This window comes from Nycticebus coucang, chromosome 6, assembly GCF_027406575.1.
Source record: "Nycticebus coucang isolate mNycCou1 chromosome 6, mNycCou1.pri, whole genome shotgun sequence".
Taxonomy (NCBI): Eukaryota; Metazoa; Chordata; class Mammalia; order Primates; family Lorisidae; genus Nycticebus; species Nycticebus coucang.
The window spans coordinates 135,035,891-135,063,100 of NC_069785.1; the positions used below are offsets into that span (position 1 = coordinate 135,035,891).

The following is a 27,210-nucleotide window of genomic DNA, read 5'->3' on the forward strand; positions in this document are numbered from 1 at the left end:
AAGGTGAATTATCCCTTTGGTGTCTACACTGTCTACGCAGCCACCCTGTGCATTAGACACTCAGTAACCACGGGTTATTAGATCAACTGCTGTGGTGGGGCAGTGTTTGGGTTCCAGGGACCCTCAGTGAAGTGTCCCAAGGTATTGCAAGTCTGTGAATGCCCGTGAGGACACAGTTTGCATAAGCACTCCCCGCTTCTGGGTCTGATGGCAGATAGTCACGTGAGAAGCCGCTCTAACACTATCCATCTTTAGGGTATTTTAACAACAAGATTTCACTGCACGCCTATTATAATGTCCAAAACCCAGAACACTGACACCCCAAATTCAGGCCAGGAGGTGGAGTAAGAAACTCTCATTCCCTGCTGGTGGGAATGCAAAATGGTACAGACACATTGGAAGGCAGCTTGGCAGAGTCTTAAAAAACTAAACACGATTCAGCAATCATATTCCTTGGTATCTACTCAAAGAAGTTGAAAATTTATGTTCATACAAAAACTTGCACCCAGATTCTTCCAGCAGCTTTATTGCCAATTACCCACACTTGAAAGCAGTCAAGCTGTCCTTCAGTAGGTGAATGGATAAACTGTGATACATCCATACAATGAAATATCATTCAGTGCTAAAAAGAAAGATGTCAGAGCCAGGTGCACTGGCCCACCCCTAAACAGCAGGAGGCTGAGGTGGGAGGATTGCGTTAGCTCAGGAGTTCAAGGCTATAACCATGACATTGCATCCAGCCTGGGCAATAGAGCAAGACCCCGTCTCTAAAGAAAACACAAATGAGCTATCAAGCCACAGAAAGACATGAATGAACTTTATTTTTTCAGAGTATAATGCTCTGATTTATTTGACAAAGATGTTAAATATTTCCTTATATGCTTTGCAAATTTAAAGACTATAAAGAATGGGCCATAGCTTTCTTCAAATTTCTTCAAAGTGCACATGTCTGGCAAAGCAATAGAGAGTACTGTGTGTATGAAGTATTAGGTGTGACTTCATGCCTCTTCACACCCTGAAATAATTCTTCAGAAGCTACTTGATGGCAACATGGCGGACATGGAGCTCAGAGGCTAAGAATCCTTTTCTTGTACTTGGTGTATTAATTCCTCAAAAACTTCCTGGATTTGCTGGAGGGGCTTTGTGTTGTTGGACGTCACCAAGACTCATCGGATCCAATTCCTCTCTGTGATGTGGATGCTGGATTTGAACCTGAGCCTGGGGACTGGAGAGAGTCTCTTCTTTCTTCTGTGCCTGCTTGTGACTATGAGGCCATGATACACCGTTACTGCAAAAAAGTGGCTCGTGAATTATAACATAGCAAGTCCAAAGTCTGCATTTCCCTCTGCTCCAAAATTCTTCGTGTACATTTGAGAGGCCACCTGTACGTCCATCTATCCATTTTGCAGAATACTTTAGTACTTGAGAGTCAAAGTGGGCGAAAGACTTTTTATCAGGCTTATGCCTGAAATTAACCAGCTGATGCTGGGAGTTTGTAGACCGTTCGGAATCTGAATCCAGACCCTCTTTTGTGCATACCGTACCATCCAGTTTATCTTCTTACTCCAATGGTTTAAACTTCATAAGTACTTTTTGAAAGCTTAGATTGACGACAATCCTGTTTTGCAATTAAATGGTATTTTTTTAAAGCAGCCTTTTATGGCCCCTTAATGATCGGGTGTGCATGAGATTAGATTTTGGTACTCCCTCAATATTTAGAGCAAAGCAAATGTGGTAGAAAGAGAGTTTCTTTGTTCCCAGTTTACAAACACTGCAAATGTTGTCATCAACCAAACCAGTGTCTACACACCACCCTCTGTTCACAGTGCCCTTCTGGGGCTGCCACGGGCTGTGGGTCCTCAATGGCTGCAGCTGGAGAACTTCAAATGCATATGCCTAGGTTAAAAAAAGCTAATCTGAAAATGCTATATTCTATGTGATTCCAATTATAAAACGTTCTGGAAAAGGCAAAACCATAGACAGTAAAAATACCAGTGATTGCAGGGGTTAAGGGGTGGGGGGCACAGAGGATGTTCCGTCTGGTGGACGCTGTCACCGTACATTTGTCAAGACCCATCTAATGTGTAACTCCAAGAGGGACCCTGAATATAACCTGAGGACGGTGGGTAACAGGGATGTGTCGGCGTAGGGTCGTCTGGTGGGGTGTTCACAGTAGGGGAGTCTGGGGGGAAGAGAGTGGGTACGAGAGCTCCCCTTAGTTCCTACACAATTTTTTTGTGAACCCAAAACTAGTCTAAAAAATAAATTCTGTGGCGGCACCTGTGGCTCAGTGAGTAGGGCGCGGGCCCATATGCCGAGGGTGGCGGGTTCAAACCCAGCCCCGGCCAAACTGCAACAAAAAAATAGCCGGGCGTTGTGGCGGGCTCCTATAGTCCCAGCTACTTGGGAGGCTGAGGCAAGAGAATCGCGTAAGCCCAAGAGTTAGAGGTTGCTGTGAGCTGTGTGATGCCACGGCACTCTACCCGAGGGTGGTACAGTGAGACTCTGTCTCTACAAAATAAATAAATAAATAAATTCTGTATTTTTAAAGGAAAGATATATATTTATATAATTACCAAGGGAGTAGATAAAATGAGGAGAGGTAATTCTGTCCTAAGTAGTTGAATCCATGCTGACTTTCTAACTCCTCTTCTTTCCTGAATATTATACTAGAATTAACATCATTAAAATTACCACACTGCCCAAAGGGGTGCCCATTGACCATTGGAAACTCACCTGCATCGATCACAAAAATTCTGATAGTCTATGTCTGTACATACTTTTCCCCCACCCCTCTGGATACAGTTAGCTGCTTGGGAGCACTCTGTACAAGCTGGTGTTTTAAACAGAGGCTGACAGTGAGTCTAAAAGCAGCTTGATTCTGGAAAGTAAGTTTTTTCCAGCTGCCTCTGTGCAGAGGCCTTTAGAAACATGCACTCACTGAAGTTCCTCGTTCACGTGACCACACACTGGTGTCCCAGGGTCCAGATGGGCACGTAGCTTTGATAACAAAAGCAAACGTTTGCTGTCCCTGGAAAGCAACACATAACCTCCAGCCCCAAAACACCCTGCGGTCACAGGGCTGAATGAACGCTCCCTTCTTGCTTCATGTTTGCATGTGGAACATCTGTTTGGTTTTGTTTTCCCTTTTTAGGTTTTGTTTTGTTCTGTTTATTTTTTTTTTTTTTTAAAGACAGGATCTCACTCTGTCACTCAGGCTGGAATGCAGTGGCTTATCCCTAAGTGTGAGCAGCCTGGAACTCCTGGGCTCAGGCGATTCTCCCGCCTCTGCCTCCCAAAGTGCTGGGATTACAGGCTTCAGCCACTGCGCCTGGCTAGAACATCTGTTTTGATTGGATGTTTTGTGTGTGGTTATTCTGTGTTCATAGGAACTTTTTTTTGCAGTTTTTGGCTGGGGCCGGGTTTGAACCCACCGCCTCTGGTATACGGGGCCGGCGCCCTACTCCTTTGAGCCACAGGCACCACCCTCATATTAACTTTTTTGTATTTATTTGCACTGAAAACAAACTGCAAATAAAAAGATAAATGGATGAAAAAGAAACCAAAAGGAAGAAGCCAGGGTAGGGACAAGGAAGGAGACTAACTCAGGGGCTTCGGAGGGGCAGGGGGACACGGGGAATCCGGGCCTGGCCCCTTAGAAATAAGAACAGGCCCTGTTTGGGGACCCAACAGACCTCCCACCTGTGGTTAAGTAGCAGCCCACATTACCTGACCATGTTCTTGGGTCCCGACCTCTGAAATAGAGAATGGTGACACCTGCTCCATCAGCCCACTGAGGTGGTTGCACACGTGCTGTGTCATTCCAGGGCCCACAGTGCAATCCACATACATTAAAAAGACACTGGACCAACCTCTTGCTACTTTCTGCAAAGCAGTTTGTGTGTTTAAGGAGCTGGGTGCTTGGGAAGAGGCACCACCTGAAGCAGAAAAGCCCTGGCAGAACCAGAGGGTTCCGATCGGGGAAGTTTAAGACCCCAAAGGGGCCAGGACTGTAACTGACGTGCCCGGGGGCTCTTGGCAACCATTCCCAGCAGGTGTATAGCCACACGGAGCCTGCCCCACACAGCAGGCCCTCAGTGCCAAGACAAAGGATGAACTCTAGACCCCACAGTCCCACAGGAGAGATGACACACGCCTTGACTGCCGGGTGAGCTCCAGGCAGCTCTGAGGGTTCTTGTTACATTCTTGAGCTACAGGAGAGGCCGCTGCTTGGGTTTCGGTTGTTCTTGGCCTCCTGGCTGACCTGGGGCACTATTTCCTCCTCCTCCCCTCTCCCACCCTCCCCCCAGTACCTTCCCCACCTTCTTTTTAAAAAATGTTTAAAGACTTTTGCCAGTGAATGATCTTATTCATGAAGCAGGCATGACAGTTCACAGAGCTAAATAGGCACTTAACTGTGTGTCTAATAAATCCGCAACAAAAATAAACAGAAGGGAAGCGGGTTTGAGAAAGAAAGGAGGTCAGGCCAGCAGGCATGAAAGAAGCCTGTCATGGTGATTTACTCAGCTCCCCCCGGCCACGGCTGACCTGCAGATGCACGGGCTGACAGTGCAGAGTAGCAGGTAGAGGCCAAGTCCAGATCACACCTGGACGGGGCAGACGCAGTGGGCAGGAAGGAGGCAGGAAGACCTCTCCGTCCACTGCCCACTTCTGCGGCACGGGCAGAGCAGAGGGAGGCCAGACCCAGCTGGTGCTACCCATTCTCCATCATGAGCCACGCCCAGATTAGCAGTGGTGCTATTATGATGCCAGGATCTCTCTCTCCCAGGCTTGGTGGACAATCTGGGATTAGAGGCATATTCGGGTGAATTTAACAAACACCTGTTGCTCCAGTGTTAATCACCTGCCAGGGATACCAGGGGGCCTACCATAGACAGGAGCCCTCTTCTAGTGGGCTCAGCCTGGTGAGGACATGCGCAGAGACATGTCTCCCATGAATCACCTTCCTTGCCCAGAAAGAACACCAGCTCGCAGGGTAAGGGAGAGTATGAATATCCCAAAACCCTGCTTGCGATTCCTGGCCCCACCCTCAAACTCACTAGATTGCCAGTTTTTTAGTAACAAGATGGTTATTTGAGAGCAGAGACACGTTGCTTTCTTCTCTCCTTCCCTCCCACCCCCTTCTTTCCCCCCCACAGTACCAGCACAGGCCTAGGCACAAAACAGACGCTCAGGAAATGCTTGTTAGCTTGATGGGCAGCTAATGCTGCTGGAGGCAGGAGGAAGCCCCAGGCGCTCTTTCTGAGGGCATGGCTGCCCAGCTTCCAACCCGGGCCAGCCTTGGAGCCTTCTCTCAAATCACTGCCATCTCCTAGCTTCCCCCCTTGGCAAAACGGAAAGGATGGCTCTGGGTCCTGCCCGTCCCAAGCTTTCAACTGAGTCGCAGACGTAGCCACAGCCTCCCGCAGAGCTCTCCCAGCCATTCCCCAGCATGCGGGGTGAGCCCCTCTCCCTCAGTCACCCACTAAGATGGCAGGTCAAACCAGCCTCACAGCCTAGCACCTCGTTGCCACATATGACTTTGTATTAGACAACACTTCAGTTCCTATTTCAGACAAATGCTTCCATTGGCATCATTTTCCTCCCAGGCTGCCCTCGGGGGGAAATCCTGCCAGAGCATCTTCTTCAGAGCCCTGTCAATACCTTTCCCCCAAAGGAATTAGCAAAATAAGTGGCAAATTGACCCTTGGCCACCAGGCCCTTCGGATATGGACTCCGATCACCTTGGTCCTCCTTGCCGTATCCCTTGGGGAATCTGGCCCCACGGTGTTCCTCTGGGGCTCTGGGAATATTTCAGCAGACAATGCAGATAATTTTCCCTGCCTTCTCTCTTGTCTCCGAAGACAAGCCCTGCAGGCAGTGAGTGCTGCTGAGGAGGGAGCAGGAGAGTCCAGCTGTGCTCACGATACAGCCAGGAGTGCAAAACCTCTGGAGGAAGGTGTCAGGAGGCAGGAGAAGCCAGATCTCTCGCTGCCTGTCTCAGCACAGAATAAGGAACTTGGAACATATAAATTGAAAAACAGCCTGCAGGAATTTATGCTTTAATGGGTGAACAAAACTAATCTGTGTCCTCTTTAGAAATATGGCAGGACCACAATGATGATTACAAAAGGTGCATTAAGAGGAAGAGGTGAGGGAGGAGTCAGCAGGTTAGACTGGAGAAGAGGTGAGGTCATCTAAGGAGCACCCGAAGGCAGAGGATCCTGCAAACTAACTCTCCTCCTGAGAAGTGGAAGGGGAGGGCCCGGCGCCTGTGGCTCAAGGAGTAGGACACCAGCCCCCATATACTGGTAGTGGCGGGTTCAAGCCTGGCCCCTGCCCAAAACTGCAAAAAAAAAAAAGAAAAAGGTGGGAGGAGAACAACGGGGATGAGAGAAAGGACCCGGTCCCTCAGCCTGGAGCCTATGGGTGCCATATGAGGAAGAGTGATGCCTCTGGGCCTGGACGAGGGGAGTGGGAGGGGACTGCTCGGGAGGTATTTACACAAGGAGCAGCAGCAACGCTCAGGGCTTTAGGCAAACACAGGCAATTAAGTGCACAAAAGTCTTGAGAAACAAGTTTTTGTGCAAAGTTCTTGAAGCCCAATACTCCCTCCCTTGCCATGAGGATTCTTGTCAAATATAAGGGGGTAAGATTTAGGTAGCACCTGCAGAAAACTATTAGAGGACGAGTTGGTTAGCTGGCGGCTGACCCTGACGAGAGGCATTAGGCAGAACCAGTTCAGACTGCTAAGCCCCTGCCCACTGTCTGCCACATGGACACCCCCAGGCTAGGCTGACCAAGCACCGCTTCTGTCAAGGACAAAGCATCAAAGCCTCCAGTCCAATTTTAACCGTGGCCCAGCCTGGGAGTGTAGGGTGGCCAGACTGGGGTGGGGTGAAGTGCACAGGTCGTGAGAAGGCTCAGTGTCCTCAGACCCCCTCTTTCCAACAGTTCTAGAACTAGCCAGTCTCTGAGAGAAACCAAAAAGCAGCCCATTGAGGCTGCTTACTGACAGATCTATTCAGACTAGTGTGAAGGCCATGGCTCACAGCAGGAGAGCCATTAGGTTACTACTGAGATCCTGGCTTGATCCAGGCTTGATCCAGGACACAAACCTGGAAACAGAAAAGATGCACACCATGAGAGCAAAGGCAGGGAGCCCCCAGATCCCTGCAGGGGGCCAGATGCACCTGTGGGAGCAGAGGCAGGGAGTCCCCCAGATCCCTGCAGGGGGACCAGATGCACCTGTGGGAGCAGAGGCAGGGAGTCCCCCAGATCCCTGCAGGGGGACCAGATGCACCTGTGGGAGCAGAGGCAGGGAGCTCTCCAGATTCCAAGAGGGGGACCAGATGTACCTCTGGGAGCAGAGGCAGGGAGCTCCCCAGATCCCAGCAGGGGGACCAGATGCACATGTGGGAGCAGAGGCAGGGAGTCGCCCAGATCCCTGCAGGGAGACGAAAGCCAAGGGTAGGGACCTTTTCCACCACCAGGAGGAGAGACGGACACAGAGGCCTCTGCAGGTTGGGTTCTCAGCAGAGACCCTAGAAAGGACATTCACCTCTTGTGATGAATGGGCTCCTGTAAAACTGGAAGAAACAGTCCATTGCACAACCGCCAAAGTGCTTGAACAGTACTCTGTAAGCTCCCAGAGGGGAGGTTTCTAAAGAAAGGCCTGTACTTATCTTCTCCAACTCGAGATTCACTTGCCTCAGCTCTCTCCTTTTTTCTGCAAAACCTCAAAAAAAAATCACCAGGAGACCAGGCTCCCAAATAAGACCCTGACCCCACAGGGCCCACCATCCTGGATGGCAAAGAAGGGAGAGGACGCTTTTGTTTAGCAAGGCCTGCAAAGGTAGGTGACCATGGTAGAAAGTCCAGGGGGCCCTAGGAAGACAGAGAAGGAGCTGGGACGATGGAATAACCCTGCTCCTGACCCCGCAGAACCAATGCCGACTCACCACGTGTAGAACTTGTGACGCTGGTTTCTGGGTCGGCACACAAGCTCACAAGCCTTGGGAGCTGAGGAGAAAAGAGAAAGATGACATTGCAGGGAGTGGCTGTTAAGGCACAGACAGCAGGGTTCGGACTCCCATTCACAAGGCCAGCCCTCACTCTGGGAGGCCGAGGATCACTTGAGCTCAGGAGTTTGAGACCAGCTGAGCAAGAGCAAGACCCCATCTCTACTAAAAAGAAAATAGAAAAAAAATCCAGGCATTGTGGTGGGCACCTGTAGTCTCAGCTACTCAGGAGGCTTAGGCAGGAGGATCACTTGAGAACAGGAGTTTCAGGTTGCTGTGAGCTGTGATGACACAGCACTCTACCCAGGGTGATGATGGAAGATGGGATGGAGGGAGGGAAGAAAAGAAAAAAGAAAATATGGTGTATATACACAATGCGGTACTATCCAGCCTTAAAGAAGGAACTCCTGTCATGTATGATGGCAGGGATGGACACAGAGGACGTTATCTTATCAATAATGCACCCACCCAGGCTCAGAGAAACAAATACCACATGACGTCACTTTTCTGTGGACTCTTAGAAATAAAAAGGCAAATGCAACCATGGGCTGGGGTGAGGGGAGTTGGGGAGATGTTGGTTAAAGGATACAAAAGCTCAGCTGGACATAAAGAACCCGTTCAAGAGACCTATTGTACAACGTGCTGACCACAGTTAACAACGTATATGTGAAAACTGCTAAGAGTAAGTTTTCTCATTGCAGATAAACCACAGGTATGTGAGGTATGGCGTATGTTAAATAGCTCGATTTGGCTGTTCCACAACGTAGGCATGTGTCAAAACATTACATTGTACACCATGCATATCCAAAATGTCAAAAATATAACAGAAAAAGGCCTGGCCTCTTAGAATCACTCATGCAGAATTGAGGCTGGAAGATGGATGAGCTTGGCTTATAAATGGAGGTGACTGTGGGCTTGGATCAGCTAAGACTAGCGGTTCTCAACGTGTGTGTCACGACCCACAGGAACCGTGTTAAAGGGTTGCAGCCTTAGGAAGGTTGAGAACCACAGCTCTAAGACACAAGGAAAGCTAATCCGAGTTCTTAAATTCACCAGTGAAATACCCTCAACCCCTAGGGCCAAGGAGTAACAGCAGGCAGCCAGAAATGGCACCCGGGACCCAGTGCCCAGGAACACCAGTACTCATGTGAACACACACATATATCGTGTGGTGACCACCACTGCCAGACACCTCAGAAAAGGGCATCATGACAGCGCAGGGCGAGAGACGGAAGGTAGCATCGAGACGGAAGGCCTCTCTCGGGTGGGGTGGACAGGAGAGAACAGTCCCTTAAGAGTGAGACTGAGCTGGCACAGACCCACAGCTTACCTCGGCCTTGTGTACTCTTATTGTGTCACCACCTGGTATGCAGACCATAAAACTGCACTGCGGGGTGGGCTGGAGGTGGAGGAGACAGCTTTCTGCACGCTCTGTGCAAGATTCCTCACACAGGCAGGTGTGGTCCGCACAAACTGGTTCTCAGAGGCCAAGTGCTTAGCTGCTTTGTCTATTCACCAGAGTTAGAAAGAGGCTTTCTCCTGCTGGTCTCAACAGCAAAGGGAATGAAAGCACTGCCTTGGCAAAGCCAAAACGGCAACCACTTTCTAATTGCCTGTGTTTGCGGAGAGAAGCAGGTGGCCAGCTGATTAGAAACACACATCTTTCCTGTTTTAACTTTGAAATGAATATGATTGTAGAGAGGTCACTGTTCAAGTGTCTCCGAGTCCCTGACTGCACAGGATTAACTGTGTCATTAAGAGTCCATTACTGGGCAGGCCACCCCGTGGGGCATCCCAGGTGGGCATCCGAGGGAAGCCACCATCAGGGTGACCCTGGTAAGCTCAGGCCTCTGGGCCAGCGTGCAGGAGAATCAGACAAAACCACTGAAGGGCCCCCACCGCCTGCCACCTTAGGCAATCTGGAGCCTCTTTCCTGGTCTTATTAAAAATGAGATATTTTTAAATTAAAAATCACCAAGCACATCTAGCCAAGTAGTTCTCAAGTCTTCTGTTAAGACGTGCAGCCCTATCATCTAAATGGATGCCCAGGTGACGCAGTGGCTCATGTCTATAATCCCAGCACTATGGGAAGCTGAAATGGGAGGATTGCTTGAGCTCAGGAGTTTGAGACTTGTCTGAGTGAGAGTGAGACCCCATCTCATGGGGAAAAAAAAGGAAAAACCCAGCCGAGTGCCATGGTGACTACCTGTAATCCCAGTGGCTTCGGGAGGCGGAGGCAGCAGGATGCCCACAGCCCGGGTCTGAGGTGCAGTGAGCTATGACACCACGGCACTCTGCTCCGGGCATAGGGTGGGACTCTCTTGACCCCCCAAAAAATATATACCCAATAAAGAAATCCTGAAAAGATACATAAGAAATTAATAAAAATTATTACCTACAGGGAATGGGTGGGGAAGGCAGAGGTGAAAGTGAGACTTCTTTTTTACAGTTTTGACTTTTGAAGCATGTAAGTTTATTACGTCTTCAGAAAAGGAAGGAAGTTGGAAGGACAATCCAAGTGGCTGGTAAGGGAGCTGCTCTGGTGGGAGGTGATGGGAGGGCAGCTGGGGCAAGCTCAGCCACTCTCCTCCTCCCTCACCTGGGGTCTCAGTGCCACTGCCACTGCCACGGCTGTCTGCGTGCAGACACCAAAGGCCTGGCCCAATCCCTTGCTTTACAGACGGGGAATGAATACCCAGGGGGTCTGGCTTACTCTCTGGGTCTTTCTTTCCACACGTCACATTTAGAAAGGGTTAGATAAGGCCAAGTGCTTAGCTGCTTTGTCTATTCACCAGAGTTAGAAAGAGGCACAAAACCACTCAATCCTTTTAAAAGATTTATCTTTAATTAAAAAATAAAAGTTATCTTAACATATCTGCATTGCAGCTTCAGAGATGGAAATTGAATGAAGCAAGAAAAACAAGGCTTATCAGTTCTTAGGTCACATCACCATCTCATAATGGATACAAAGGCACACGTGTCTTCAAACACACAGACTTGAACTCAGAACTCTCTTCCCCATTTTTTGTTTGGCTTACCCTTACCCTCCCCCCCACAAAAAACCAACCAAAAACATTAAATTCTCTTTTTAAACTACAGAAATAAGTGCTAAGTCAGCAAGGAGCCTGGGGCACGTTCCCCACACGCCCCTGCGCGTCCCTGCGTGGATGACCGGCTGCCCGAGGTGGCAGGGAGAGACCTAAGTGCCCCCCACTGCACCCCAGGGCAGGGCTTGAGCACAGACCCGGCCCCTACAGCCGTCACCCCAGCTTGGGCAGACGGCTCCAAGGTGCTGTCTCTCTTAGTCAAGGGCTTCTGTGCTTAAGGCAGCCTTTCAGGAAGAGGAGGCCTGAAAGGATCATGCCTTCCTCAAATGCTGGTGATGAAAAGGCCACCCGGAACCGCGTGTGGGAGGGAGGCAGGTGGATCTGCTCCCTCCAGATTATCAGGCCGGTGGAAGTTTTTCTCTCTACACTCCCTGCTGTCTCCCTTTTCCCTTCTTCCCTGTCTCCCTCTTCCCCCCAAAAGAGTTTTACTTTAGCTTAATGGGGGAGGGGTTTCAGAAGAGACTAGCGGTAACTCCTGGGCCTGGCCTGGTGGTTCTGTCATGTCCAAGGGGCAGTCGCCTGCTGTGGGCTCTGGTGCTTGACAGAGCTCCTCCTGGCCCCGGGGCTGTGGCTCGGGGAGCTCCTGGCTCTGCACCTGGCCGTGCATTTTCTCTTCCGCTTCAATCTCCTCTGATGTGGGGATGGAGTTCTTCTTGGGACGGCCTTTGGGTTTTGTGGGTGCTTCCTGCCCACCTTTAAGAACCTGTGTGAGGAAAAAAGTTATTAAATCCAAGACATAATAACTCTTTCCCTCCACCTTCTTGCTCCCCAGTGTAACGGCCCGTGACATCTACACCACTCCTTCCCAGCAGCAAAATCATAGGGATTTGAAAGACCTCTTCCTTCCTCAAACACTGTCCACTTTTAATCAATATCATACATTGGTGCTGAATAAAGCGGTCATAGACACATAGAAAATTCAACTTCAACAATAAGGAAAGAAATGAAATTAGGATATTAATAACTATCAAGTTGATGAGATAAAAAGACAATGCTATCTGTAGCAAGCAGGAAAACAAACACCGACACTCCGTTGAAAGTACCATTGGTACCTTTTCATGGTAATCTGAGAATTCAAAATCAAATGTGCTAAAATGCATGCTCTTTTCTTGTCACAAAAATTCCTTCAGCTAAATTCTAAATAGTCATCTATTGGAGAAATATCCATCCAAATCCTTTGCCCATTTTTAAATTTGGTTGTCTTTTTATTATTGAGTTAAGAGACTTATACCCAGACTATTTAAAGAACTCTTATCAGATATGAGATTTGCAAACAGAGTCTCACTTTATCGCCCTTGATAGAGTGCAGTGGTATCACAGTTCACAGCAACCTCTAAATCCTGGGTTTAGGTAATTCTCTTGCCTCAGCCTCCTGAATAGCTGGGACTACAGGCACCCACCACAATGCCGGGCTATTTTTTGTTGCAGTTTGGCCGAGGCCAGGCTCAAACCCACCACCTTCAGTATATGGGGCCGGCACCCTACCCATTGAGCCACAGGTGTAGCCCCTTAGTTTTTAATTTTGATGAAGTCCAGTTTGTTTTACCTTCATCATTTGCACTTTTATTGTCATCTATAAGGTTTTACCTAGTTCAAGGTCATGGATATGTACTCTTGTATTGTAAAAGTTTCATGGTTTTAGCTCCTACACGAAGGCCTATGATGTGTTTTGCATTAATTTTTGTGGATGGTATGAGAAAAACAGTAAGTTCTCAATGAACACCTCCTTTAAAAAAAAAAAAATCAGCTCAACCGCTGTACTTTTCACCCAAATAGCTAACACATTTAAGAAGGAACATTTAAAAGGCAGAGTCCCTGACAGAAAACACCTCTGGGGAGAAGACGTCCCTCTGTCCCTTTTCACGTCAGTCTTATCTGATTTTGATTTCAGTCTGAGTGTAGGCTTTTGAAAGCACCCAAATGTGCCAGGATGGAATTTACGTGTTGAAAGCAGCTCTGCTCGACATGAAAGAGGTTATACAAAAGTGAGTTGCCCATGCAGTAATCAAATCAGACCAGGGCAGGACCAAGGAAGCCACCTAATCGGCAAAAGAAAGTCCAGCCCAGCAATTAGAGAACACCACCCACACGGCCTGGACAGATCCCACCTGGCTGTTTTCCTACATGAAAAAAAAAAAAAAAAAAAAAAAAACAGACCATTTTCTAAATGAAATAGAACATTCCAGAGCAAGCCATAATTAGGAGGTAACTCCCCTCTTCTTTCTGCACTTGACCTCTAGCCCCCTCTTCCAGCACACCTGAGAGGGGCAATTATCCCAAAACCACCTTCCACCCGGGCGTGCACACTCCCATGCACACTGTGGCCCTCCTCCCCAGTTATTCCTGGAGCCAATTTAGTCTCCTTGGTCCAGAGAAGCCAGGCGAGCCACAGTATGGGAGGGCACCTGCCCCTGTCTCCCTGTCAGAACATCCAGCATGCCACCTACTTGTCTCGGCCACACCTGCCCACAGCCCACCGCCAAACTCCAACACTAGTCTCCAAATGCTCTGAGGACGTCAGGGGCCTTTGCTTCCTTCCCAAGGTGCTTAGGCAGGGGACAGGGAATGTCAGTGCAAGGAGAAAACGTCTTTCTCCCTCACGTTTCAGACAGAAAACTGAGCTGACAGAGTCTGTCAAGGTCAAAGACCAAACCAAGGGAAGAGCTGAGATTTGAAGACAAAACCCTTAACCACTGGGAATCTAACACCTCTGCAGTATTTCACCCAGCACAACATGCAAGGGGCGGGCAAAATGTGCCACTGCTTTGGGTCAGGTATTTATCTGCAATTACCCAAGCTCCCAGTAGACTCCAGGCAGCAGACTTATTCGTGGGGGTGATCTGGGCTGTTTCCCTGTCTCTACTTTATACAACAATGGGGCCGTGGAACTGATGACTATTTCCATGAGGCTCAGAAACAAGTTTGGATTCCCTAGTGGGGCTCTCCTCCCGAACACTGCTGCCCACACTAGCTGTGACTTTCTCCGCCTTCCAGTGGGATGTTCTACCACACCTCCAGCAGGGTCCCAAAGGCAGAGGCCCGGAGTGGGAGACGGCTGGGGAGGAGGACTGAGAAAGGACAGACAGCCGGGATTGCTACTAAGCAAAAGAAAAACCTGAGTTTGGGCCGTTTGGATCCCCTGGATTTTGAGGACAGATAAATAATAGCAGCAGCAGCAGCAGCAGCTAATATCTCTTGGCTGTATCTTACACGTCAGGCCCTGTCCTAAGAGTCTTAGAGATGAGCCCAGCTAATACTAACAACCCTACAAGGTACGTGTCAGGCATTTTACTGAAGAGGAAACAGGAACACAGAGGTTAAGAAACCCGCCCATGGAGTTACTATCTGGAAATGGTGAGAGGAATAAGGATGGTGCATGGTGTGGACCCATCCAATTCTGAGGTCGAGAGAGGAAGGCAGTGTCCACCTGGACCCTCTCACACAACAGAATTCCACTATAGGGCAGAGAGAGACCCCTGAGGAGGGAGACGCCGTCCACCTGTTGTGAAACACCCCGGGTCCTACTGAAATGGAATAGAGGGTGTGCACCCGTCTAATGTGCAAGATTTACCCAACCGCTATAGCTGACACACGCTGACCGGCCAGAACTAGTCAGAGATACTATCTCCGTTCTGGCAGGGCTGCCTTTGGCAGGAGTGTGAATAAGTCTGAGAACCAAGTGCTAATCTTTTTCCAGTTCCAATTAGGTTACTAGCCTTGAGACATCTTTATTACCCAATTATCCTTTTCTTTTCCTCTCCAGTACCTGAAGAGATAGCTTTGAAAGAGATTTACCAGGAAAATACATGAAGCAATCAGGATCTCAACAATGCCTTGCTGTTCTAAGGGAGTCAAGTGAACACAGTCCCCCACAGTTCAGCTCCCACCGTTTTGAAGGACTGAAGTGCCCCCAAGGACTCTGTCCCTTCCTTCTGCCTGCAACCCCCCTTCCCACCCTCACTTGGCACATTTCTATTCAGCCACTAAAGCTAATGTTGATGTCCCCTCTTCTGTGAAGCCCTCCCCTTCTCTGATTCTGAGCCCTGAAAATCCTCCTGTTGCCTTATCTGTCTATATGATGATGACCTTCGTTGGCAGGTCTTGGCCCCCCTGTTGACAGAGTACCTTCTTACAAGAGCTAATGGATGGGTTCATGTCTCATCTATGCATCTCAGTTGCCTGATGAAGGCAAGTGCTCAACAAATTACTGCAACCTGCACTGAAATCTTGGCATCTTGTTTCCTGAAAGGATTGAATTTGGTTGGCCTACAGAATGTTCTCTCTGAGGTTAAATCTGCTGAGTTTCTTCCAGTTGGGTTTATAAGGCATTGATAGCCATCGACAGCCCAGCCACAACTGTGCCAGGAGCCCAGCAGCTGGTGGAAAACAAGTGACGTCAGAGGCAAAGGCTCCTGCGTGGTCCTGTGGGTACTGGGCGGTGCTGGCAGAGAGGCCGCTGTCAACCCCTTAATCATCTGACTCATGAAAAGATTGCTGATAACCAATTTAAACAATGCCTCTGCTACTTGAGACATTGATTTCCATGCCGATGATTGATGAGGAAGGAGGTGGGTGGTGGAACTTGCCCAGAATCAGCCAAGAAGAGGCAGGCACAGGCACGGCCAGTACTGCTCACTCCCTGATCAGGCTCTTTAGAGACCGATCCCCCCGCCACACACACAAAGCTCTCCACCATAGCAAGTTTGGCTTGTGTCTCAGCATTGCAGAGTTTTGGGAATGATTGTTTATTTAAATCCATCCACCCTTCAATCTCAACTTCTCCCTGCAACCTTCTCTACCACCTCTTGTCTGAACTTGGACGAGCTTACAAGTCTATAATAAACAACCAGCACCTAATTATAATGTGCTCCATACCTGCCTCCCAGGCCTGGTTTCCCTAATAAGTCATCGATTCTTGTTTCTCTAATAAATCACGAAGGTGGGGCCTATATTTTAATTCATTCCTATAGTGCCTAGGACAAGGCATGGCTCACAGGAGATAGTCAACACACAGTTGTTGGTTCATGCAATGTATGGGCGTTTGCACACGCAACTGGCGTCTCCTCCTGACTTCATGAGCAGTACAGGATAAGGCTGTCTCCATTTGAAAACCCTTCCATTTCAGGGTCAGGGCCCCCAGTCGTAATGCTGAGGTTTTCCCAGGAATTCCTTTCGGAGACTGTAAGAATAGCTATTTGCTGGCTCAGCGCCTGTAGCTCAGTGAGTAGAGCATCAGCCATAGACACCAAGGCTGGCGGGTTTGAACCTAGCCTAGGCCAGCTAAACAACGACAACTGCAACAAAAAAATAGCCAGGCATTGTGGTGGGCGCCTGTAGTCCTGGCTACTAGGGAGGCTAAGGCAAGAGAATCGCACAAGCCCAAGAGTTTGAGGTTTGAGGTTGAGGTCACACCTTTGAGCTGTGACGCCATGATACTCTACCGAGGGCGACATAGTAAGACTCTACCTCAAAAAAAAAACCCATAATACTTGCTTGTTGACTTTTTCCCCCGTTAATATTTATTTGCAATTTATTTAAGTTTTTTGTCATTGTTGGCAGATACCAAGAAAGAGCAAGAAATGAAGGTTTAAGAACAAAATTACTAGATAAAACCACAAAATTAAAATATCCACTGAAAACTGGGTTGGGGGGACAACTTAGTTATTTGATTATTGTGGGGGAAAAAAAATCATATTCCAGCCCTTGAAATACTAGCAAATGGCCTGCGACCAGATGGGTTAGCAAACTAGAATGTTAGGAAAGATGAAACACTCGGTCTGCACGAGAGGAGAAAGAGCCAGTGACACTCAGTGAGGGCAGGCTTTCATTTTCTTTGATTTCTAAGGAAACTGAAAAGGACTATCCCTCTGGTTAATCCAAATCGAGAGGAACAGCCCACCCTACCGTTCAAATTCAGTCCCTCCAGTAGCCTCCCCCTGTGCAGCTCAAACCACCACACTGTCCCTCCTGCCGCCCACCAGCCCTGCAGTAAGAATCCTGCCTGTCAGGATGGGCACATGGGTGGGCGCTCTCCTTTCTTACCATTTTCTTCCATTTCATCCTACGATTCTGATACCAAGTCTTCACCTGCAGCTGAGTGAGTCCCAGAGACTGGGCCAAGTCCAACCTGGAAGGCATAAGAGACAAAGAAAGGGTGAAGCGTCAGGAGGCGGCAGAGACCACACCCTGCTGACTTAGTCCGGCACCTGCCCCCGAAGCTGGACTGCCCCCTTCATATGCCAATTCTTCCCCAAAGGGCTTTTCTTTCCTTCCAAGGGTCCTGTGGAGGAAAATCTGGGAGGCTAAGAAACAGATGCCTTGCCCGTGCCCAAGGACACTGGGCCAGGGACCAGGCTGGAAGACTCCCTGTCTGAGAAGGGCGGCTGAGCCTTATTCACAGCCCTTTCCTTGACCTGACGGAGTCTTCACTCTGATCCTCCACAAATGAGGACTCTGAGCCAAAGTCCAAGCTGGAAACAGAAGGTGAACAGAAGGAAACACAAGGTTCCTCCCGGGGCCCCACTCCCCACTGCAGAGCCTGCTCCAGTCCTGCCCTACAGGTCGGTCCCCAGCTCTTCTAATCTGCACCCTCCCCCAAGATGGTCCGATGGCCTCCACTTGTTTCTGGTCTCTTCACATACATGATTCCATTCCCTTGGCAGCAAGAGCAAGGTACATCTTCCACTTCTTTTATGCTCACAAAAGTGCTTATTATCACATTCCTAAACCCAGAACCAAGGCTCAGAAATACCTTCTGATGGACTGATTCATTCTTTGTAGCTGCCCTAAATTGTTACAACAATTAAAATGTTATGAATAAGTAAATGTTATACTGTTTCTAAGGAAACATTAAATCCATAGTCCCTCCTGCTTTCTATCCTACCGCTAATCACAGTTGTGCCCATCTGGAAAGTCCTAAAAGGCAGAGCTGTTCCTGGGACGTGTGCAGCTGGGGCTAAGACCAAGGACACGGCAGCAGTGTCCAGCGCACCACGCCGTCCAGGCTCCCTGCTCACCCTGACATGTGCTAACTCATCTATTCCTTTGCAACGCTGTGAAGGAGGCACGATTATCCCCATTTTACAGATGAGTGATTCGAGACTTGGAGAGATTAGAATCTGTTAGCAACTGTGTCCAAACCCTGCCCACTCCCTGGTTTCGCAAATATAGTTTTATTAGAACACAGATACACTCATTTGTTTATGTATTATCCGTGCTGCCTCTGGGCTACAGCATCAGTGCTGACTCGCTGTGACAGATCATAGAGCTCACAAAGCCTAAAATATTTACTATCTGTCTCATCCTGAGACACCTTCGCTGAACCTAAAGAAGTCACAGCAGGACCCAAAGTCCCTTACTGACTTCTACACCACCTCCCTACACACTCCCTCCACAATGTACAGAGGGCCCCTCAGATATGTACACACATTTTAAGAGAAAAAGCTATCCCATTTGTACCTGCCTCGCAGTGACACTAGCATTCATTTGATTAACACCATCTTCTGAGCAAACGACATACTACACTGGGCTACTGTAATTCAACTCGACTTTGAAACGTGATACATTGACAACAGCTCTTAAGTTGTGTATGCATTTTTTGGGCACCCCTGGTATTTGTGTAAGTTGGATCTGTTAAAGGGAAACACAAGGATGCCCCTCCCCCCTCCCCCAGAGTAGCAAACAATCCAAGTGGGGTCATGGAGTGGGAAAGCCAAGTCTGCAGCCAGGCTTCTAACCTCAGTCCTGGAGACTGAAACATTGACCCACATGGGTAAGAAGCCCAGGTCCTCTTGAGGACCAGCTGAAGGGCCACCTCCTTAAGCCAATAGCAGCCACCTGCCTACAGCTCCAACCCTTCTCAACGATGCAGCATGGACTTTGAACACAGCAATATGGAACCGCCTTTGATACGGCTTGGGCAGTGACCACCACTTTTTGAAAGGCCTGAGTTTCTGCACTGGCCATTTGTGGATCTAAGGCCCAAGTCTCACACAAGCCGGCACAGCCACAAGGCCGAGCCACAAAGAGTCTCGGGTGCATTTTCTCCGCTGCAGCGCTCTCTGCCCAAGGACATCTAAGCAGCATGGAGACCAACAGATACCACCACCGCTGCTCCAGGTGCTGGCCATCCCCGTGCCGCTGCCCAGTCACCCTGCTCAGACCACAGAGCATAATTTAAATTCCCAGTAACAAGCAGAATCTTCCTTCAAGGGACTGCAACTTGTCTTAAATCTGTCCCTGTAAATGGTGCTGGAAGGTGTAAGTTCTAATAGGCGAAAGCCAATAAGTTCCCAGCACCAGCAGCGCCTGGCTCTTCCCACTGAGGAGAAACTGCTTCTCCGGCAGTCACCCATGAAGAACCAAGAACCCAGGGGCCCACAGACCTCTGGTCTCCTGGGCCTCCCTGGAGGCAGGTCCTCTGGGGGCTCTGCGGTGCCTTCCCACGCCCAGTTCACCTGAGGCCGTCAGGTGCATTAGTCAATGGAAGGTTCAGTTCACAGCTCTGCTGCTGCGTTAGCAAGTGGTGTTAGCTCACTTGGGAAAAATGCAGGGCTGACTCACTCTGGCTGCAGAAACAAGCTTCAGTGTCATCAGCTTTCTCTCATTACCTGCCACCGTTACAAATTCTCACTTCCCTGCACATTCACTTAAATGGGGTCGCCTAGGAAACTGCAGACACAAACACAGAGGCGGCGGCCGAGGGCTGGGGAAGGCGGCAGCACTCATGGCCCTGGTCACGTAGGGAGGTGAGGAGCATCCGAGCGGGCGGGTTAAGGCAGCGGCCTCCGTGCCAGCCAGATGTGTCTCCTCCTCAGGCAAATGAATCCTTCCTCTGTAGGTCACCTGAGAGATGCCTGGGCAGGTATGAGGAAGCCTCAGGAGGTTTATCAAGAACTAACGTTTCTGTAAAAACACCCTCTGATTCCTAAAAAACAAGCCTCAAATTTTGCCCATGTATGAAAAGCCTTTTTAACATGTTACTACACATGCAACACCCTGGGCTGCATGGGCCATGGGGCTCTCATGCGGGGAGTGGGGGGGCATCCGAATGCCCTTTTAGTGTCCAGAGATTCCCATCTATTAATACCTGGTTCACAGACCTGTCTCTGTGGTCTGCCCAAAGGCACCCCCAATGCATAAGTCAAAAACAGAACTCACCCTTTCCCTACTGAACCCGCTGTGTCCTCTGCCTTTCAACTTTAGTTAATGGCATCCACATTTACCTGGAGGCCAGATCCAGGGACCACAGAATTCTCAACTTCTTGCTTCCTCCCCCAATGTTAACTCTGTCCACTCCATGTTCAAAATTGTTCTCCCATCTGTTCTCACCTCTCTGTTACCCCCATTCAGGGCTGCAGCCATCACCCCTGGATTCTCTAACTTGTTTCTCTTCTCCACCTTTTGCCTCTCTGACACATCATTTACAGCTCACTGCAGAGACAATTCTAAAACATATGTCTGGGCTCGGCACCTGTAGCTCAGCAGCTAGGGCGCCGGCCACATACACCGGAGCTGGCGGGTTCAAACTCAGCCCAGGCCTGCCAAACAACAATGACAACTGCAACAACAATAATAGCTGGGCGTTGTGGCAGGCGCCTGTAGTCCCAGCTACTTGGGAGTCTGAGGGAAGAGAATCACTTAAACCCAAGAGTTTGAGGTTGCTGTGAGCTATGACGCCACAGCACTCTACCCAGGGCGACACAGAGAGACTCTGTCTCAAATAAAACGTACGTCTGGTCATGGCGCTTCCAGCTCGTAAAGTCGCTGACTGTCTAAACAACCAAGCCCACATTCTCAGCCAGGCTTACGAGGTCCTCCCACCTTTCAGCTTTATCCCCCACCCCCAATTCACTCCTTCAACCATTTGAAGTTCCCTCGACATTCTCAGCAAGACATGCTTCTTTCTCTGCCTTCGGTGCCATCCCCTTGATGTGGGATGTCCCTCCAAGAAGCAAACCTCTTCCTAAATGTCACCTCCTCTGGGAAGCCTTCCCAGCTCCATCAGACACACTCAGCAATATCTCGTGTTCCTACCGCCCTCAGCACCACACAGGCACCAGGACCTGGCTCACTTTGTCACATTCAATGTCATCATTCCTTCCCTGTGACATCCCTCACAGCAGACTCTGTCAATCTGGGGACTTGTCATCCCTGCCACAGTGCCCAGCACCCTGAAGACCTTCAGCAAATAGCTGACAGTGCCTGGTTCATCGAACCAGCAGCCAAATTCCCTTTCAGTAATTTGCAGACTCCTCGCTCACGTAAATGTTTATCAAAGAGCTTAGGAGATTCATTTGTGCTTCCATCCCTTTTTCTTTGGTAGGACTGGGATCAAACCTGATATGGACACAGCAGTGGGAAAAAGGGAGAAAAGGGGCTGGGAAATGCCCTCAGTAAGTAGGACCATGCGTTAGTTCAGCCACGTGCACAGTGAGTTTGAGGGTCACGCTCCACGCATATTCCTGCGGTTAAGATAGCAAATTAAAGGGAGGAGAGGAGGTCTGGAAGCTCCAAGGAAAGGGAGCCCATCCAGTCCTCCTGGCACCAGCCAACCAGTTCTGACTCCATGTCCATTAAGTTCACTGACAGGTCTGTGCTCATCAGCTGGATCAATCCAGCCTTTCCCAAAGAGAGGCAGGCGGGCCAGCTGAGTCAGCTGGGAGGTAGGATAGTGGAAGCAGGGCAGGAATTGGATCCATGATCCAATTTCAGATCTAGTCCTGCTGCTTCTGAGCACAGTGAGAGCAGTTTTACAAACCAAGACTGTTTCCCAAGTCAGAGGCTGGGCAACCACTTGCTAAGCTTGACCTCACTTGTTACACTGAAAGGTCAGTTAAAATATGGAGCTAGAGGGGCACTGCCTGTGGCTCAGTGAGTAGGGTGCCAGCCCCATATACCGAGGGTGGCAGGTTCAAACCCAGCCCAGCCCAACTGCAATAAAAAAATAGCTGTGTGTTGTGGCGGACACCTGTAGTCCCAGCTACTTGGGAGGCTGAGGCAAGAGAATCGCCTAAGCCCAGGAACTGGAGCTTGCTGTGAGCTGTGTGACGCCACCGCACTCTACCCAGGGTGATAAAGTGTGATTCTGTCTCTACAAAAAAAAATATATATATAGACAGAGAGAGAGAGCGCGCGCGAGAGAGAGAGCGAGCGAGATAGTGAAGAGTGTGAGAGCAGCCACAGGCTCTCGGGGCTGTGTGGAGTCCCTGGGGCCGGGTTCTGTTAGACCAAGGCTGAGCCGATTTGGGCCACGGCATAGATTCCCACAGTGGGTCACGAAAACAGTCTGTTGTGGCTCCATGGCCCACACTGGGAGCAAAAGGAGTCTCTCTCCTCACGGGCCTTAACCACACAGTCCCCGCCCTGCATCCTCACCTGTCTGGGGTGGATAAGTACTTTTGCTTCTGGAACTTCTTCTCCAGGCCCATGAGCTGAAGCTCGGTGAAGATGGTGCGGCTCCGGCGTGGCTTCTTCTGCCGTGGCGTAGGCTGCTCCGTCTCCGACTCACTGCTGGCCAAGGCCTCACTGCCCGGGGCCTCAGAGGAGACAGCCTCAGTGACCGGGTGGCAGGCCAACGCCTGGGTGATTCCCGAGGTGGCAGGGACCAGGTGGGAGATGACCGTGGGCTGTCGGGTGATCACGGAGAGGAGAGGATATGCCCGGAGGGAAGGGGAGCCTGGAAAACAGACAGGGAAGGGGGTCACCAAGAGGAGCAGTGGGTGGAAGGAGGCCATGTGGGGAGACCTGGCTGGCTGGCAGGGCCTCCTGCTCATAAGGAGTAGGGACAGAGGAGGAGGACGGAGCAGGCAGCACGGAGGTCTGTCTGCAGGACACTCGGGATAAGGACGGGGCAGGCAGCACGGAGGTCTGTCTGCAGGACACTCGGGATAAGGACGGGGCAGGCAGCACGGAGGTCTGTCTGCAGGACACTCGGGATAAGGACGGGGCAGGCAGCACGGAGGTCTGTCTGCAGGACACTCGGGATAAGGACGGGGCAGGCAGCACGGAGGTCTGTCTGCAGGACACTCGGGATAAGGACGGGGCAGGCAGCACGGAGGTCTGTCTGCAGGACACTCGGGATAAGGACGGGGCAGGCAGCACGGAGGTCTGTCTGCAGGACACTCGGGATAAGGACGGGGCAGGCAGCACGGAGGTCTGTCTGCAGGACACTCGGGATAAGGACGGGGCAGGCAGCACGGAGGTCTGTCTGCAGGACACTCGGGATAAGGACGGGGCAGGCAGCACGGAGGTCTGTCTGCAGGACACTCGGGATAAGGACGGGGCAGGCAGCACGGAGGTCTGTCTGCAGGACACTCGGGATAAGGACGGGGCAGGCAGCACGGAGGTCTGTCTGCAGGACACTCGGGATAAGGACGGGGCAGGCAGCACGGAGGTCTGTCTGCAGGACACTCGGGATAAGGACGGGGCAGGCAGCACGGAGGTCTGTCTGCAGGACACTCGGGATAAGGACGGGGCAGGCAGCACGGAGGTCTGTCTGCAGGACACTCGGGATAAGGACGGGGCAGGCAGCACGGAGGTCTGTCTGCAGGACACTCGGGATAAGGACGGGGCAGGCAGCACGGAGGTCTGTCTGCAGGACACTCGGGATAAGGACGGGGCAGGCAGCACGGAGGTCTGTCTGCAGGACACTCGGGATAAGGACGGGGCAGGCAGCACGGAGGTCTGTCTGCAGGACACTCGGGATAAGGACGGGGCAGGCAGCACGGAGGTCTGTCTGCAGGACACGCAGAACGAGAACAGGTCCCATGAGACCTCCAGTTTTACGTGAACCTTCCCCCCCTCTCCCTTCTGAACCTCTAAGACATGGGATGAAGCAATGAAAAGTGGTCAGAGGGCAGCGCCTGTGGCTCAAAGGAGTAGGGCGCCGGCCCCAAATACCAGAGGTGGCGGGTTCAAACCCGGCCCTGGCCACAAAAACTGCAAAAACAAATGGTCAGAAAAAGCCAGAAACACTTCAGAAACCCAAACGAGATTTCCTGAGCGTCACCTGTGTATTTATAAGAAGACACATCACAACTATGAACCCTGCAGAGAGGTCTAATGTTTCTCAGAGCTGGCAGGACGCTTTAAAATTACTTAATTCAACTCTCTCATTTCAGAGATGGGCAAGCAGGCCCAGAAAGTTCCAGTGACTTGCCTGAAATCACACAGCGAGGAAAAGACAGATTCAAGAGTCAAACCAAGTCCTTCTGGCTTGAACTCCAAGGCTCTATCACCACATTGTAAATCAGGTGCCCTCATCATTTAGAAGGAGGGGCCTGTAGATTCTCATTCCCGTGAAATCTCAGGCCAGTTACAACTGGAGCCCACAGTGCTGGGTTAAGGGGCCTCTCAGGCTGGGTCAGTGCTTCGCGGATAAAGAGCACTGATGCTGAGGTTGTTTAACAGTGTCTGTCATGGTCACACGTGGAACAGGCTACAGCGGCATCTGTACTAGTTACGTGACACTCCTGCCTAAGGAATGTCAAGGAAGAGTACTTTCCTGTCCAATAGTCTGCTCCATCTTTGAGGTTCAAGTAAAGAGCTCTTTCCTTTCCTTATTCAAGAAGCACATGTTTAAAGAGCAGAGAGAGGGAAGGAGGGAGGGGGGTGGGGCCTTGGTATGTGCCACATCTTTTGGGGGCAAGACACGATTGCAAGAGGGACTTTGCCTAACAAATGCAATCAGTGTAACCTGGTTTCTTGTACCCTCAATGAATCCCCAACAATAAAAAAAGCACGTGTTTAAAACGTCTTGATCATCCCCTGTGCAAGTCATTTTCTCCCTCAATTGTGTCACGTGTAAGGTAAGAATAGCTGATCTCAAAGAATCCTTCAAACTTTAACACACTGATGCCACAAAAGTCTCTTCGTCCCACCATTTAGTGTCTGATAGAAATGGGAAGACCCAGGGCTGCCCTATGGGACTCTCTCCAGCCCTGGCAAGGGGCTTGGAGGGCAGAGCTGGCGTCTGGGCTGACCAGCGTTCCCACTACTCGAGTCAAAGCCAGCCCACTGACATCATGGAAGCCCCCAGGTGGAACTCGTGTTTTCTCTTCTCCAAGTTGGTGTTTCTCTTATTCCTCCCTAGGCCTCCGTTTTGGACCCCAGTCATAGTTATGAAAACAAATAGCCTCTCTTGTTCTTTGAGTATGACTACAATTCCAACAAGGGCCACAGGAAACCACAGAGTTGTTAAATAACAATAAATCACCAAGTGCCATTAACTCTCCTGCCAACTCTTAACACTTGAGGTTTTGTGTTATGGATTCTTTTTAAAGGAAAAAAAATCATCCGGGAATTTCTACATATAAATAGCATGAAAATGAGGATACCTGGGCTTCTGGACTGCATCTCACAGCACACATAATGAAATGATACTTCTTAAAGAATATGAATACTTCTTAAACAGGCCTAAGATATTTCTCATCTCAAATACCTGACTGCTTTAATGCTGCCATTTCTTTCCAAAGAGACTCTCTTTTCTTTTAGCCGGCTAATTTATAATCTAGAAACTCAAGCGCTTATCAGCATAGGAAATGATGAATTGCCTAACTGTAAGTAGGGCTTTTTATCACCTTTCTTTTTTTGTAAGAGAGTTAAACTTTTATTTTTTACTATTATTTTTTTGGCCTAACACTGAATAATATTTGAAAGTGTAATAATATAGCTAACACTGGCAAGGATATGGGGAAATAGATACATATATTTGGAGGGGTGTAAAACAGTATAATCTTTTAGGAGAACAAACTAAGAGGTGTCTACCATGTTACCAACAGGCAATGCTGAATCTGGGGTCTATGTGTACAAAGATTTACATACAAGCCTATTTGCTGCAGTCTCGTTTATGATAGTGAAAAGTGGACAATAACCCACACACCCATCAACAGGAAAATGATGAATGGTATAGTTACAGTGTGCATTATAAGGTAACCATTATAAAGAACTATCTCGGGCTGGGCACAGTGGCTCACGCCTGTAATACGAACACTCTAGGAGGCTGAGGCAAGAGAATCCCTGAGGTCAGAAGTCCGAGACCAGCCTCAGCAAGAGTGAGACCCCATCTCCATTGAAAATAGAAAAACTCAAGGGCATTGTGGGGGGCATCTGTAGTTCCAGCTACTCAGGAGGCTAAGACAGGAGGATCACTTGAACCCAGGCGTTTGAGGCTGCTGTGAGCTCTCATGATGATGCCACTAGCCTAGACTACAAAGCGAGATTGTCCTCTCAAAAAGCAAAACTACAACAACAAAAAAACCTACCTCTATAAACTGTTATCGGTAGATAACTAGAGAGATAAACTATATATGTATGAATATTGTTAATATGAGAATCTAAAATATAAAGAGAGTCAGGAGTGGTGGCTCACGTCTTTAATCCCAGCACTCTGGGAGGCCAAGGAGGGTGGATCACCTGAGCTCAGGAGTGCCAGACCAGCAGGGGTTAGAGCAGCGGTTCTCAACCTTTTGGGGGTCAAACAACCCTTTCACAGGGGTCACCTAAATACATCCTGCATATCAGATATTTACATTACCATTCATAACAGTAGCAAAATTACAGTTCTGAAGTAGCAACGAAAATAATTTTATGGTTGGGGGTCACCACAACATGAGGAACTGTATTAAAGGGTTGGGGCATTAGGAAGGTTGAGAACCACTGGGTTAGAGTGAGATCCTATCTCTAAAAATAGCCAGGAGTTGTGGGGGCACGTGTAGTCCCAGCTAATCGGGAGGCTGAGGCAAAAGATTTCTTGAGCCCCAGAGTTTGAGGTTGCTGTGAGCTATGACACCATGGCACTCTACAAGGAACAATAAAGCGAGGCTCTGTCTCAACAAATAAATAAATGGAATATAAAGAGAAAAGTATGGTGTCAAATAATTTGCATTATCATTTTAAAAAACCTCTCCTATTGTCTGCATTTATAAATGAATTTTTCAAAGGTCTATCATGCTAGTTACCAAACTATTAACAGCGATAACCTCTGAGGAAAGGGTGGGAGTAGACTAGGATGAAAAGGAACCTATTTGGGGGCAGCGACTGTGGCTCAACAGAGTAGGGCGCTGGCCCCATATGCCTGAGGT

At 49.5% G+C, this 27,210-nt stretch overlaps 1 protein-coding gene and 1 pseudogene across 1 annotated transcript in view; both read right to left on the minus strand.

Annotated features, from left to right (window-relative positions):
• Nucleotides 1-1,060: 1,060 nt before the first annotated feature.
• Nucleotides 1,061-9,827, minus strand: LOC128588879 (protein EURL homolog; annotated as a pseudogene).
• Nucleotides 9,828-10,844: 1,017 nt separating this feature from the next.
• The window catches only part of BARX2 (BARX homeobox 2), a 72,700-nt gene continuing 56,334 nt past the window's right edge, over nucleotides 10,845-27,210 (minus strand). The window contains exons 2-4 of the mRNA XM_053595923.1: nucleotides 22,505-22,805; nucleotides 17,171-17,255; nucleotides 10,845-11,831 (exon numbers count right to left, since the gene is read on the minus strand). Coding sequence (XP_053451898.1) covers nucleotides 11,559-11,831; nucleotides 17,171-17,255; nucleotides 22,505-22,805 — 659 coding nt within the window. The 3' untranslated portion in view covers nucleotides 10,845-11,558. The remainder of the gene's footprint in view (nucleotides 11,832-17,170; nucleotides 17,256-22,504; nucleotides 22,806-27,210) is intronic.